Source organism: Myxocyprinus asiaticus, chromosome 10 (genome assembly GCF_019703515.2).
Source record: "Myxocyprinus asiaticus isolate MX2 ecotype Aquarium Trade chromosome 10, UBuf_Myxa_2, whole genome shotgun sequence".
In the NCBI taxonomy this organism is placed as follows: Eukaryota; Metazoa; Chordata; class Actinopteri; order Cypriniformes; family Catostomidae; genus Myxocyprinus; species Myxocyprinus asiaticus.
In genome coordinates, this window is record NC_059353.1 from 39417220 (window position 1) to 39432774 (window position 15555).

General features: G+C 38.9%; 1 protein-coding gene across 1 annotated transcript in view; it reads right to left on the reverse strand.

The window, feature by feature from the left end:
• Nucleotides 1-15555, reverse strand: part of erbb4b (erb-b2 receptor tyrosine kinase 4b) — a 583317-nt gene that overhangs the window by 158048 nt on the left and 409714 nt on the right. The window contains exons 6-8 of the mRNA XM_051707947.1: nucleotides 14710-14828; nucleotides 6784-6925; nucleotides 3736-3849 (exon numbers count right to left, since the gene is read on the reverse strand). Coding sequence (XP_051563907.1) covers nucleotides 3736-3849; nucleotides 6784-6925; nucleotides 14710-14828 — 375 coding nt within the window. The remainder of the gene's footprint in view (nucleotides 1-3735; nucleotides 3850-6783; nucleotides 6926-14709; nucleotides 14829-15555) is intronic.

A 15555-nucleotide genomic window follows, 5' to 3' on the forward strand; every position in this document is an offset into this window, starting at 1 on the left:
GGCCTCCATCTGCTTCTTCACCGCCGAGAACTGCTGGGCAAAGTCCTCGACGGCGTCGCCAAACAGGCCAACCTGGGAATTGGGGGCATCAAGGAATCGTGCCTTATCCGCCTCTCCCATCTTGACCAAGTTGAGCCAAAGGTGGCGTCCTGGACCACCAGGGTGGACATCACCTGCCCGAGAGACTGCACCGTGACCTTCATCGCCCGGAGAGCGAGATCAGTAGCCGAGTGCAGTTCCTGCATCAATCCCAGGTCAGAAATACCCTCGTGCAGTTCTTTGTCCTTGGTTTAGTGTACTTGCAGGAGAGCCATGGCGTGCAGGGCAGAGGTGGCTTGTCCAGCGGCACCGCAGGCCACAGTCGTCAGGGATAACGTAAACCTACAGGCCTTGGATGGGAGCTTTGGGCGCCCACGCCAGGTGGCAGCTCTCTGCGGACATGAGTGCACCGCGAGCGTCTTATCCACCTGGGGGATCACCGAATACCCCCTGGCCACTCCACCATCGAGGGTAGTGACAGTGGGGGAACTGAAAGACCGGGACCGGGCAGTAAAAGGTGCCTCCCACGATCTTGTCAGCTCCTTGTACACTTCCGGGAAGAAAGGAATGGGGGCCAGGAACCAATCGTCAAGCCGCAAGGGGTCAGGGGAGAGTGGAGGGTTCCACTCTAGCCCGACGCTCGCGGCCGCCCGGGAAATCATGTCTGTCATTTCCGGGTCGGTGTGAGACTGGGCGTCTGTTCCCAAAGGAGGAAGCCCAGCTGAAGCCTCTGCATCAGACTGGACGTGCCCGCTCTCCGATGCTGCGCTCGATAACTCATTGTCTTCTGGAGCTCCGAACGAGAAGTCGAACTCGCGTTGAGACGAGCCGGCGGTCTCGTGCGAGAGCCCAATCGGGGCAAGCGAGCGTGCTGAGGAATGGGAGGTCCGTGGGGGGATACCCGGCAGAGATGGTCACATTGATGTCCCCAAATCGCCCCCAGTGCTAACCGACGCGGTCTCAAACCCATAGGTAGAAGGACCGGTGCGGGGAGCTGCTGGGGTGGCTTGCTTTCTTACGAAAGCATTTCTTACGAAAGCAAGCCACGACCGCAACGTTGCCATGGTCATGTTCTCGCAATGAGGACATGACTCATCCACGAATGATGTCTCCGTGTGGGCAGTGCCCAGACACGTAAAACAGTGATTGTGGCTGTAAGAAGCAGAGAGATAACGACCGCAACCAGGAATAACACACAAACGGAAAGGCATCTTTAAAAAGATGTTCCGTGTGTGCCGCTCTTTTTGTGAATGAAAATATACTCTTTTAGAATATACTCTCTTATTTTCACTCTGCCGAAGCGCCCAGGGGCATTCTCTGCACTCCACGGGTGCAGAGGGGGAGAAGCCGCTGAAATGCGCCGTAAATCCAGCAGTTTTGAGGTGCGTCTTTGGAGGGAATTGAATTCAGTGCACTGAATACAACCGCTTGGCTCCGAAGAGAAAATCTGAATGAGTGGTTGCATACCAGCTCCTTTTATACCCGTATGTCCGGGGGAGTGGCATGCAAATTCCACTCGCCAATTCCCACTGGCTTTTTTAAAAAAAAAGCAGAGGTGTTTGGGGCTCCCAAGTGTGACCCCTATGTCACTACACGAACACAACATCGAGTGAGTGACAGATAGGGAACGTGACACAGTTGTCAAAACACATTCATCTAGCGAATATTTACATTGAATAATATTGAAGAACAGCGCGAGTGGACGTAAAAACACGTTCAGTTTGAACAGACCCTTGTTCACATGACACAGCACTAGCTGAAGTTTCTCAAAGTTACCTCTCAAAAAGACAGCCTTTTGTTTCATTTGATTATAGGGACATTTCCACTGTATCCAGCGTTGTTTGATCTCTGTGTTCGTAAATATCCCGGTACTGTTTTACTGTGTGAGAAACCGCTCCATATGATTCAGTGAGAGAGCGCTCTGAACGAACTGTACTAAATCACGAATAGATTCAGACCGTTCTGCAAGCCCGTTTGGCCAATTCACTGAAAAGAACCGACTCAAAAGAATTATTCATTCGCAAATTGGGCAACATTAGTTCTTTTAAACAGCCAACAGAAATACGGGACACACTTCATGATCGATGAAATATTCTGAGAGTAAATGTTTCTCAGGTCAGTAGCGCTTATGGTACGAACAGTGTGTATGGCCATACACCACTGGATGAGAGACAGATCAATATTTAAGTCATTGGCTTTTTTTACTATAAATCTCTACTTTCACTTTCAGATGTGAAAGTGAAACTAAAAAGTTGAATAACGTGAAAGTGAAGATTTATAGTAAAAAAAAGGACTTAAATATGGATCTGTTTCTCACCCACACCTAACATATAACTTCTAAAGACATAGGTTCAACCACTAAAGTCATATGGATTACTTTTTTGCTGCCTTTATGTGGTTTTTGGAGCTTCAAAGTTCTGGCCACTATTCACTTGCATTGTTTGGACCAACAGAGCTGAGATTTTCTTCTAAAAAGCTTAATTTGTGTTCTGCAGAAGAAAAAGTCATAGACATCTGGGATGGCATGAGGGTGAGTAAATAATGAGTATTTTTTTTTATTTTTGGGTCAACTATCCCTTTTAGTAATTATTTTAAACATAAGGGGTGTCACAGTTCGATTTTCTGATATAGATCAGTTCTGTTGTCACTGCGATTGTCAACTAACAAACACCATGAGTGTTCAACATCACATTCACCAGAGATGTGTTCATAAACAAGAGCGATATATCCAAAATTGGCACCAGAAGTCCTTCAGTGACAAGTCATAAAGATTTGTTCACCCCCCTTAGCCTTTTGCGCCGAAGTAGGTCACTAAAAAGTATTTGCGTGAAGGTCACTTCAGGAAAAACTGTTATTTTTTCCTGTAAATACTGTTGTCATGACGGGTACATATACGTATATACGTATGGTTTGCTATTCAAGAGACTGGACAGTTTCATGCCGTGTCGAGTAAGTGAGATTGCTAGCGCATGTTTGATTGACAGACCACGTGTGAGCGCACATGTACTGTGTATGAACGCATGTGCAGACCGACCGCCTCTCTCTTAACATCATCCACGCTCAGATATTTTTATTATTTTATTTTATTTGTAACATCCTCTTGCAGTTGAATTCCCTCTCTTGTGATTCAGCAATGTAGAAAACTAGTGTAAATCCTCATGAAAATTGACACATCACAATTCATACAGATTTGATAGGCTGCTGATAAATATAGTTCTGATGATGATATCATAACGCGGGCTGCAAAAGATCAATCAAGGGCCGCATGCGGCCTGTGGGCCGCGTGTTGTGTAGCGCTGATCTAGACACAACCCTGATGAACCATACAGATCAGCTTGGGCCAGCTAATGACCATAAATTACCAGCATGAACCAGCTAGAAACAATGTAAAACCATAAAAAAAGAAGACTTTACAGAAGGGGTGGTAACAATAGCTATAGTAACCAGGGGTTAAAATGGGTTGGAACGGTACAACAGCACCTCGGCACGGCGTTCCAGTACCTCCGATTCCCATAAGTAAAAAAAAAGTAGTCCAATCTGTGACGCATCAGAACCTGTTCCATTAGAGCAGCACTGTTTTAAGCTGACACGTGATACGCCTTGCTCCGCTGCCTGCTTCGAGCAGTCCAGACAGCAGATAAGAAATAAGAATCCCCTCCCCATACATTTTTGTAACTGGATGAAGTGTGTGAGCACCTTTAGGGCAGATGTCGGTGCAGGGGATGCACATCTTGATTCTATTCTCCTCCACCTCCATCTTGTTGCTGGGACAGGCTCTGACACAGGAGCTGTGGTCCACCACAAAGTTATCTGTCACACCATACACAGAGAGGGACAACAAACATTCAGACGGCAACTCGCCCCTAAACAAACTCTAAGCAATCTCTGTGAGAAAAGCCATTGACATTTTGTAATGGTAGAGAGGAAACACAAAAAAACCATTCTCACAAAAAAACAATAACACATCCGCACAGACTCAGTGGGGATCGTGACTGTGGCGTGTGTGTGATGGAAGGGGCCCATTTCCGGCGGGGACTGGGTGCTATGGCATCCATCACCAGGGAGGTGAGAGGGGCTTCAGTGGAGGCCAGATAAAGGAAGATGGAGGTCTCACAAGTGAAGGTCTGTTTTGAAACCATCAAAGCAGCACTCAAACCAAGGGCTAACTGACATGAGCAAGCCCCACCTTATTAAATATGATAGTGGACCTATCCTTTTTAATTTCTGCTATGTATTATAATTTTACGTTTACATTTATACCTTTAGCATAATTGTCTATTTTGATTGCTGATATAGGCATAAGACAAAAATATTATTATTATTATTATTAATATTATTATTATTATTATTATTATTAATGCAATTAAATGTATAGTATGCTACTGAAACACTCAAAAGTTGCTCTGTCATGCGACCAAAAGTTGAGAATATTTCAACAGCGGAATCACCTCTGACATAGGCATCCACTGGCCAATGAAATGGGTCCTGTCGTGCTTTCAGAAATCCTATTTGCTGTATTCCCACTTGATTCAAACAGACTCAGCTTTTTCCATGCCATCAAAACAGAGTTTACGCATTCCTATCATCGGTAATTTGGGGAAAATGTCAGTCAGGAAATGTGTTATTTTCTTAAAGCAATCGTTCACCCAAAAATGAAATTATGTCATAATTTACTCACCTTCATGCCAAGACTTTTCAATAGCAGTATATTGTGAATCATTTTGATGCTTAATAAAGCAATGACGAGACATGTAAGAACCAATTAGGTTATCAATATATGTGACATCCTGGATTTCAGCGTTGTTTTATTAATGATTTTATTTGATTTGAGAGTGAATAATGACTTAAATTATGGGATTATCTTCATACAAAGTAACCACGAGTCGCATGTACTACTTTAATGAGACTTTTGGGTGCTTTATTAAGCGTTACAGTGAGTCTGCCATTGTACTGCCATTGAAGTGAATCCATCCAATACTTTAAATTATTTCCTTTAGTGTTCTACAAAAAAAAAAAAAAAAAAAAGAAGAAAGAAATAAAAGAAAGTCATATGGGTTTGGAGAGGCATTAAGGTGAGTAAATGATAACAGAATTTCAATTTTGTGCATGTTTGTGTGAGAGCATACAAAAAGTACATGTCTGTTCTTTTTGTCGAAAACAAGTGTGCCTAAAACATCTATTTCACCTCTAACATGTTCAATGAACCTCAAGCTCTGATAGAAGAGATTTAAGAGGAAGCAAATGTATTTCACCTGCTCAACGTGTGTGACCACAATCACAAAAAAATCCTGGGTAAAAAAAAACACAACCCTCACATTAGCGACAGTAAACTAGAGAAACACAACCACACAGAGTACTTAACTACTATTCTACTGAATGTAGTGGCCTTGTGTGACTCTGGAGGGCAGTTTCATTTATAGGGCTGATAGCTAAGTACTCCACAATGACATTCATCATGGACTGAGCACTGGAGTGGGCGGCTGTCAGTGTACAAACCCTTCATTCTGCACCAGTGGCAGCCCAGCAAGGGGGAATAATGGGTCTCACCCTCACCTATCATCTAGCCATCACTGTTATCATAGCTCTCTTTCATTTCTGCCCTTTCTTGTGTTACTTTCTTCTATTCTCTCCTCTTCAAAGTGGTCAGGTCAGTTCACCAGAAACTTTGTTTTCTTGAAAATTACATGAGATCTCCATAATTACCCTGCTCACTGTTTCGTTTTTTAACTTCTACTTCTTTCATTTTCTAATTTCGTTTTAGCTTTTTCTTTCTTTCTTTCTTTTTCTTTTTTTGCTTTTTCATTAATTAATTAATTCATTAGTTTATTCGTTCATTCATGCATTATTCATTTATATATATGAATATATATATATATATATATATATATATATATATATACATACATACATATATATATATATATATATATATATATATATATATATATATATGAACTTTATTAATTCATTTTCAATATTTTATTGTTTCATTTTTCAGTTATTCTGTCCTGTCTTGTTTTCATTAGTTCTTTTTATATTTGTATCTTATTTTTTATTTATTCGTTTTTTTCATTCATTCATTCATGCATGCATTAATTTGCTACTTTATTCATTATTGTTTTTTTGTTTGTTATTGTTCTCAGTTCTTCTTTCTTGTTTTTCATTAGTTCTTTCTAGCTGTCGTTCTCTCCTTATTTTTTCTCCCGCATTTATTCGGTCACTTCCAACTGCTCATTCATTCATTCACTACTTTATTAATTCATTTTCATTATTTTTTGTTTTCATTTTTCTCTGTTATTCTGTCCTTCCTATTGTTTATTTATTTATAATTTTTTTCATTCATTCATTCATGCGTTCATTTGCTACTTGATTCATTCTTTGTTCTTTATTATTTTTAGTTTTTTATTGTTCTCAGTCTTTCTTTCTTTCTTTCTTTCTTTCTTTCTTTCTTTCTTTCATCCAAAGGGAAGGATGGATCTCCTCAAGTCAAAGGGGAAAGCAGAAATCAAGAACAGAAGTGTGATTCAGCGGTAATTTTAGCAGTTATAACTCTTTACATGTGGACCCCACCATGTCAGAGACTCAAAGGAGTGCAATCTTCCTCATTTGTATTCAATCTGAAACATGCTTACACGCCTACATGTGTGCACCTCTACATGGCATCTGATATCCGTTTATGTGAGTGAAGTATCCACAATCACAACATACACATGCTTGTGTTCTCTCTCTCTCTGTCTTTCTTACGTGGGCACTTTTTGACGCAGAATGCTCCATAGGTGTATTTGGCCCGTGGATTGTGCTCCAACTGGAATGTGGTGGGGTTGTAGACAAACGGCTGCGGGCACTGCGTCACACATGCGCCACTGTCATTGAAGTTAGTGCAGGCCTGGACACATGGAAACAACATCATTGACAGCAATAAACTCTGAATTAATGCAAGATCTGGCAAAAAAAATCAGACACTCTTAGGGGCTGTTTACACAGGACATGTTTGTGTGTTCCCATATGTGCAAGTTTTAAATTGTGAGTCAATAAATGGACATTTTTGGTCGTTGCATACAGTTGAAGTCAGAAGTTTACATACTCTTAGGATAAAATCATTAAAACTCTTTTTGTTTAACCACTCCACAGATTTAATATTAGCAAAATATAGTTCTGGCAAGTCGTTTAGGACATCTGTTGACACAAGTACATTTTCCAACAATTGTTCACAAACAGATTGTTTCACTTTTAATTGACTATATCACAATTCCAGTGGGTCAGAAGTTTCCATACACTAAGTTAACTGTGCCTTTAAGCAGCTTGGAAAATTCCAGAACATTATGTCAAGGCATTAGACAATTAGCCACTTAGCTTCTGATAGGAGGTGTACTGAATTGGAGGTGTACCTGTGGATGGATTTTAAGGCCTACCTTCAAACTCAGTGCCTCTTTGCATGACATCATGGGAAAATCAAAAGAAATCAGCCAAGACCTCAGAAAAACAATTGTGGACCTCCACAAGTCTGGTTCCTCCTTGGGAGCAATTTCAAAATGCCTGAAGGTACCACATTGAAGGTACAAACAATACTATGCAAGTATAAACACCATGGGACCACGCAGCCATCATACCGCTCAGGAAGGAGACACATTCTGTCTCCTAGAGATGAACATAGTTTGGTGCGAAAAGTGCAAATCAATCCCAGAACAACAGCAAAGGACCTTGTGAAGATGCTGGAGAAAACAGGTAGACAAGTATCTATATCCACAGTAAAACAAGTCCTATATCGACATAACCTAAAGGCTGCTCAGCTAGGAAGAAGCCAATGCTCCAAAACTGCCATAAAAAAGCCAGACTACAGTTTGCAAGTGCACATGGGGACAAAGATCTTACTTTTTGGAGAAATGTCCTCTGGTCTAATGAAACAAAAATCGAACTGTTTGGCCATAATGACCACTGATATGTTTGGAGGAAAAAGGGTGAGACTTGCAAGCTGAAGAACACAATCCCAACTGTAAAGCATGGGGGTGGCAGCGTCATGTTGTGGGGGTGCTTTGCTGCAGGAGGGACTGGTGCACTTCACAAAATAGATGGCATCATGAGGAAGGAAAATTATGTTGATATATTGAAAGCAACATCTCAAAACATCAGCCAGGAAGTTAAAGCTCGGTCGCAAATGGGTCTTCCAAACTCAGTGACCCAATGACCCCAAGCATACCTCCAAAGTTGTGGCAAAATGGCTTAAGGACAACAAAGTCAAGGTATTGGAGTGGCCATCACAAAACCCTGACCTCCGATAGAAAATTTGTGGGCAGAACTGAAAATGCGTGTGTAAGCAAGGAGGCATAAAAACCTGACTCAGTTACACCAATTCTGTCATGAGGAATAGGCCAAAATTCCAGCAACTTATTGTGAGAAGCTTGTGGAAGGCTACCCAAAACGTTTGACCCAAGTTAAACAATTTAAAGGCAATGCTACCAAATACTAACAAAGTGTATGTAAACTTCTGACCCACTGGGAATGTGATGAAATAAATAAATGCTGAAATAAAACCTGTGAAAATACATTTCACATTCTTAGAATAAAGTAGTGATCCTAACTGACCTAAGACAGGCAATGTTTTCTACGATTAAATGTCAGGACTTGTGAAAAACTGAGTTTAAATGTATTTGGCTAAGGTGTATGTAAACTTCTGACTTCAACTGCAAAATCACATTTTTAAGATGCAGTGTCTAGTTAAACTTTTGACTCACAGCGCAGTAAAAAGATGTCAGTTTTAAATCAGTGGACCAATCAGATGAATCTGGGGGTGGGATAAGCAACTTGAGTATATTTTACACATTAATATAATTTATACATCAGCGACGACTATATAAATACAACTATAAGAGTTCATTGTACTATAAAAGGAAATGCTATTGAAAGATGTGGGAGTTAAAACACTATTGGAACTGACCACAAATCCTAAGTAGCCAGTTTCATTCATTAATTTTATATTTATATTTTATGGTGCTGCTGGGCTTGAGTAAACAGTTTGATACATTCAGATGCAATGTATTGGATCTGAGTTATGTGTAAACTCTGAAATATAGTTTTTATTGTTGTGGAGGTGGTTTATGCTCTTCCGATTAAGTTTCAAATATATATGACTGTATTCGAGGGGCTGCACAATGTTAGTCAGTCATAACAGTGGGCATTTACATTTAAGTCTTACAGAGGAACAGAGCCGAAAAGGGAGCGTTTCAGTCAGAGGGCCAGAGACAAGGTGGGAAATGATCACATTTACTAAATTATGACTGTTTTGGTGCAAAAAAAAAAAAAAAAAAAAAAAACCTTGGCTAACATTATAAATGGACATCAGGAAAAATAATAAAATTATAAAAAAGGAGTATGTCATGACCCCTTTAATTCCATTAAAATAGCTGGTTTTGACCAAGGTGCTCTAAAACACAGTTTTGACATAAGAACGTGACCTGAGTAGATGCACCCTTACAATATTGTTTTACAATCTTGTTTAAAAAAAAACCAAAAAAATCCTTACTTTTGTAAATACATTTTATATATCAGCTTCGCCTCATAAAAACACATGTCGACAAACACCAATATTATAATAGCAATAAAGCACTAATGCTACTAATAAATAAAGATTAGAACTGGCTGAAGTTATTAAAAAGGTCCTTACTTATTAACGCTGACTTTATAAAGAGAATGTGAGAATGCCCTGTTTTCTGCCTTAGAGTTGCTGAGATGTAAAAATAAAATAAATAAATAAAATTAAAGGCATTGATCCAAATCCCAATGCAGGCAGTGAAAGTGCATTTTCAATTAAAAGGCAACAATTGAGAAGTACAATATCAATGATTACAGCTGAGGATAACTAATAAAAAAAATGTAGATGTGTGATAAATCTTTTTTTTAGAGAGAGATGGAGTAGCAAAGAGGAGTCTGAGACAGTCGGGATCTGCCCAGGCATCCCATTATAAAAGATCCACAGAAATGTGGTCCTGCTCTTATTCACAGCAAGGTATTGTGGGAGAAAATTAGATTTTAATGGTATTTCTGGCGCAAAGAACGTTCCCTATAGGTAGATTTTTGGTCAAAGGCAAGTCATCTGTTGGCAACATGGATCTCTTTTACAGACGTGAATATCACAACGAACAAAAACTTGTAGATAAGGTGAGGGATCCGAAATATGTCTGGCGCTGTTACTGAAACACTTCTACAATTGTAGGTTTATGTAATGGCTGATAAGGCCCACAGATGACTGACAGACTCTGACAGTGCATTTTGGGAAAAAAGGTGTAACATACAGAGACATTTTTAAGTGTGTTGTTTTCTATATGCAGTGTTGGGTGTAACTGGATCACAAAATAATTAGTTACTGTAATCTAATTACATTTAGGCACAAAAAGTAGTGTAAGGCATTACATTTTAAATTCTTGTAATCAAAATGCAGTTACTGTTTTTTTAATGAAAGTTATTACTTTTAAGTTCATTACTTGGGTTACAAATATAATATATATATATATATATATATATATATATATATATATATATATATATATATATATATATATATATATATATATAGCTTTTTTTTTTTGGCAATTAACTTTTATTAAATCATACAATAACAAGGAAATGCAAAACATATATATATATATATATATATATATATATATATATATATATATATATATATATATATATATATAAAATCAACATTTAAACCCCACAACCCCCCCAACCCCGCCCCCCAAAAAACAACCCTGTGGTGAAACATAAGTAAATATATAGAAATAAAACAAACAAACACACACACACACACACACAAACACACACACACACACACACATATATATATATATATATATATATATATATATATATATATATATATATATATATGCACACACATACACGTACGTACGTACATACATACACACACATAATAATCATACTAAGAATCATACAATAGTTTGTTATATACAAACTATATAACACTACTCTCTCCACACCCCACCCGAGAGCCCTCCAAAAACTCCAAATACCTGCCCCATTTCTGGATAAACAAATCCAAGCCACCCCGTCTTCCCGATGACACCTCATCATAAGCCGGCACCCTCCCCACCTCCGTGCACCACTCCGGATATGGGGGCGCACCAGCTGACCTCCAACCCCTCAAAATAACCTGACTGGCGATCAAAACACAGGTCAGAACCCAATTCTCTATATGTCTATCCCCCACATCAATGACCGCCCCATCGCCCAGAACACAAAGTCTGGGGCAAAATGAAACCCGAGTGCCTACCATGTCAGACACAAAATTCTGAACCTTCAACCAGAATTTCTGGATCTCAATACACCACCAAAAGACATGGGCCATGTCTCCATCCTCCGATTGGCATCGCCAGCAGGTGGGTGTGTCTTTAAGACCAAGCCTAAACAATCTAGAGGGTGTCCAATAGAATCTATGCAAAATTTTGAATTGCATAAGACGCACCTTTGCATCTCTAGATGCAGGCTTAATGTTTTTAAGAATCCTAGCCCACACTCCCTCCTCCAATACCAAGTTGAAGTGTTTCTCCCATACTCTCTTAAGAGAGGTTAAAGCTCCATCCCCCAAACTCTGAATTAGCAGGGAGTAATACACTGATGCCTCATGACCTTTTCCAAAAGCAGTAATCACCTCTCCTAGAGTGTCTGCCGCTTTGGGGGTGGGGGGGTGCTACTCCCAAAGACAGTACAAAGAACGTGGCGCAGTTGTAAATACCTATAAAACTGAGGTCTGGGGATCCCAAAATGTTGAACCAGATTTTCAAACGATCTCAACACTTCACTCTCATATAGATCACCGAGTGTAGTAATCCCCCTCTCAATTGTAGCAGGTGGTTAAATTTTGGAATAAAATTCATTTGAATAACATTGACCTTCTCAATCATTGGTAAATGTAATGAAGCGCACCTGCCCACATCGCTCGAAAACCTTTTTATTAAAGGGTCAAAATTAACTCTAACTAAATCAGACAAATCTGCTGGGAATAAAATCCCCAAATACTTAATGCCCTGTTTGGGCCACTGGAAGGTGCCCGGCTGAAAAGCCGTTACTGGACAGTACACTGTCAGAGTCAAAGCTTCGGATTTAGACCAACTGACTTTGTACCCTAAGAACTTGGAAAAAGAGTTAATAATTCTGTGGAGGCAAGGCATAGATCTAGTAGGGTCAGAGATAAATAATAAAATATCATCTGCATAAAGCAGAAGCTTATGCGCCATGCCTCCCACCATCACCCCTGGAAAATCATCCTCCTTTCTTATCGCGGCTGCTAATGGTTCCAGGGTAAGACAGAACAATAATGGGAAAAGAGGGCAACTCTGCCGGGTGCCCCTATCCAGAGTAAAATAATCTGAAATTAATCCATTTGTTTGTACCGCTGCTACAGGGTGTCTATAAAGTAACCTAATCCAACCAATAAATGTACTCCCGAACCCATACATTACCAAAATCTTAAAAAGATAATCCCATTCTACCATATCAAATGCCTTTTCGGCGTCAAGTGAGATGGCAGCGACCGGAGACTGATCATTCACCACTGACCACATGATATTGATGAAACGCCTAATGTTATCAGAAGAGCTGTGGCACCTAATAAACCCCACCTGATCTATATGTATAAGAGATGTCATAACTTTACTTAGTTAACCAAAATTTTTGACAAAATTTTTACATCTAGCTGGATCAGGGAAATTGGACGGTAACTCTTACACTCGCTTGGATCTTTGTCCTTTTTAAGAATCAGACTGATCCAGGCTTGTGCCATGGTTGGTGGAAGCTTTCCATTCTTTAATGATTCTGTATAAACTTCTAACAAAAGTGGAGCCAGTTCTGTAGCATAAGATCTAAAAAAATTCAGTGGCAAAACCATCTGGCCCCGGAGCCTTGCCTGTAGGCAAGGCCTTAATTACCTCTTCAAGCTCCTCCAAGGTTGTCTCAGAATCAAGAGAATTTTTTTTGCTCAGTTGTCAATTTAGGGAGTTCTAATGGTTCCACAAATTTTCTAATTTCTTCATCAGTAGACGAAGACATGGAACTATAGAGATCAAGATAGAACTCTTTGAAAGCATTATTAATATCAATGGCTGAGGTAAATATTTCACCACCAGCAGATTTCACTGAGGGAATGGTAGAAAAAGACTCTCTCTGTTTTATATATCTAGCCAAAAGCTTCCCTGCTTTGTCCCCCAACTCAAAGTATGACTGTCTTGCCCTGAATAACCAAAACTCCACTTTCTGCGACAAAATAGTATTATATCTGTATTTCAAATGGGTAAATTATCTGAGGCCATTGGACGACATTTGGCACTTCAGCTCTGCCTCGGCACTTTTAATATTCCCTTTCAACTCCATGAGTTCACGTGCTTTGGATTTTTAGCGGATAATTCCCTTTCCGAAGATTCCAGATAATCGATTCGTTCCTCAACATCCGACACTCCTGTCACCAACTCAGAGAATTTGTCTAAAAAATATTATAAACCCTTAAAAGGTTTTTTGTCTAAAAAATGTCATGTAAACTCCTTAATCTGACTAAAATCTGTTTTTTGCTAAATCTGACTAAAATACCTAGATAATGTGATTGCAGTTTGGCTTAATCCAGCAAGTATACATGTTAATCGGACCGGAATTGGCCTCTGTGTGGTGCTCATGCTCCAAATGATGCACAATGTGTATTTAACACTTCCTCAACTGACGTCCTTACTTTAAATATTCGATTATGCATTGTTTCTTGTATACATTTTAGCCCAAATGATCTCAGACCATCTCATAAGTCGTGTGGTTTGCATACAACACTCCACTTCTACATTTTACACAACACACTCCAATTTCACTTTACTTTTATTTTTAAACACTGGACCTTAACACTTACTTAGTTTACTAATTTTAAACCATGACCTGCACTGCACACAATAACTATTATTGGCATTATATTCATGCTGGTTAGCCAGGGGGGAACTGGCTCCCACAGTGAGCCTGGTTTCTCCCAAGGTTATTTTTCTCCATTAACCAACATCTTATGGAGTTTTGTGTTCCTTGCCATAGTCACCTTCAGCTTGCTCACATGGGTTCTAAATGCAATTATTATTTAATTATTTAATTTTTATACACAATTTATAATCATATTTAATCAAACTACACAATGATCACTCCAAGACTTTATAGATATTCCAGTTTCCTTTTTTGTTACTGCATGCTTTTCTGTAAAGCTGCTTTGAAACGATGTGTGTTGTGAAAAGCACTATACAAATTAAAATTACTTGAAATATATATATATATATATATATATATATATATATATATATATATATATATATATATATATATATATTGCAATACCTTGCTAAAAAAAAAAACAAAACAAACAAAGGCGGTTTACGGTGGTCTCGCAGCCTGGCAAAGTTGGTACTCAGCTGCTTTAGCCGGTCTGCCAGCCTAGGCTCGTTTACGCTGATTTTTTGTCTGTTTTTTTTTCAGCAGGGTTATAGAACAAGAGCAAATAAAAATATCTGATCTACAACTGGTTGACACAGACTCAACACATGAACTTTTATAGGAATAATGTACTATTTGACCAGCCACTGTAACTCGTAGTGAGTGTATGAGTGTGTGTATGTTACAAAAATAATGCAGACATACAAAGCAGTCCGTGTCCTTTGGGCCTGAACAGCCTCCAGCACATTCGCGATGACAGCAATCACTGACGTACGGTCCAAAGCAGCGGCCATCACACTGCTCAGCACACACTGTCTTTGTCACTGAGAGAGAGAAAAAAAGAGAGATACAAACAGGTTCATAGGCTATTAGTGAACAATGCATGACCTAATAGAACAATATGCCCAAACTCAGTATAACTAGTGTAATTTTCTTACTGAATAATATATCTATTTTTTTCAAAGACACACTGAAGCAAAAATGCAACAGTTCTTTAAAGCAATTGAAGGAATATTCCGGGTTCAATACAAGTTAAGCTCAATCAACAGCATTTGAGGCATAATGTTGCTTACCACAAAAAAAAAAAAAAAAAAAAAATAATAATTTCTTTACAAAAAAATCCAAATAAAATAAAATACTCACTGTTCAAAAGTATAGCCATAAGATGTAAACAATATGTGTGTTAACATGATGTTATGTGATAAAATCACTTACTAACCATTTCTGTGGTACATTTTATCTAACTTCATTGCCATAAAGATGTAAAGGTGTAAGCCATAAAACCCTAAAATTACTTTAAAAACTATATAAACAACTTTAAAAAGCTCAAATAATACACGAGTATAAACAAGAATTAATGCAAGTTAAAATTTTATAAAATAAGCTTCACATTTCTGCTTTTAAACCCTCCAAAAATTGGCCCCATTGACTTCCATTGTAAGTGCCTCACTGTAACCTCAATTTTATTTTTTATTTTTTTTAAGAAAAGGAGGAACAAGTTTATATACATTGTTGTGGTAATCAACATTGTCACAAATGCTGTCGATTGAG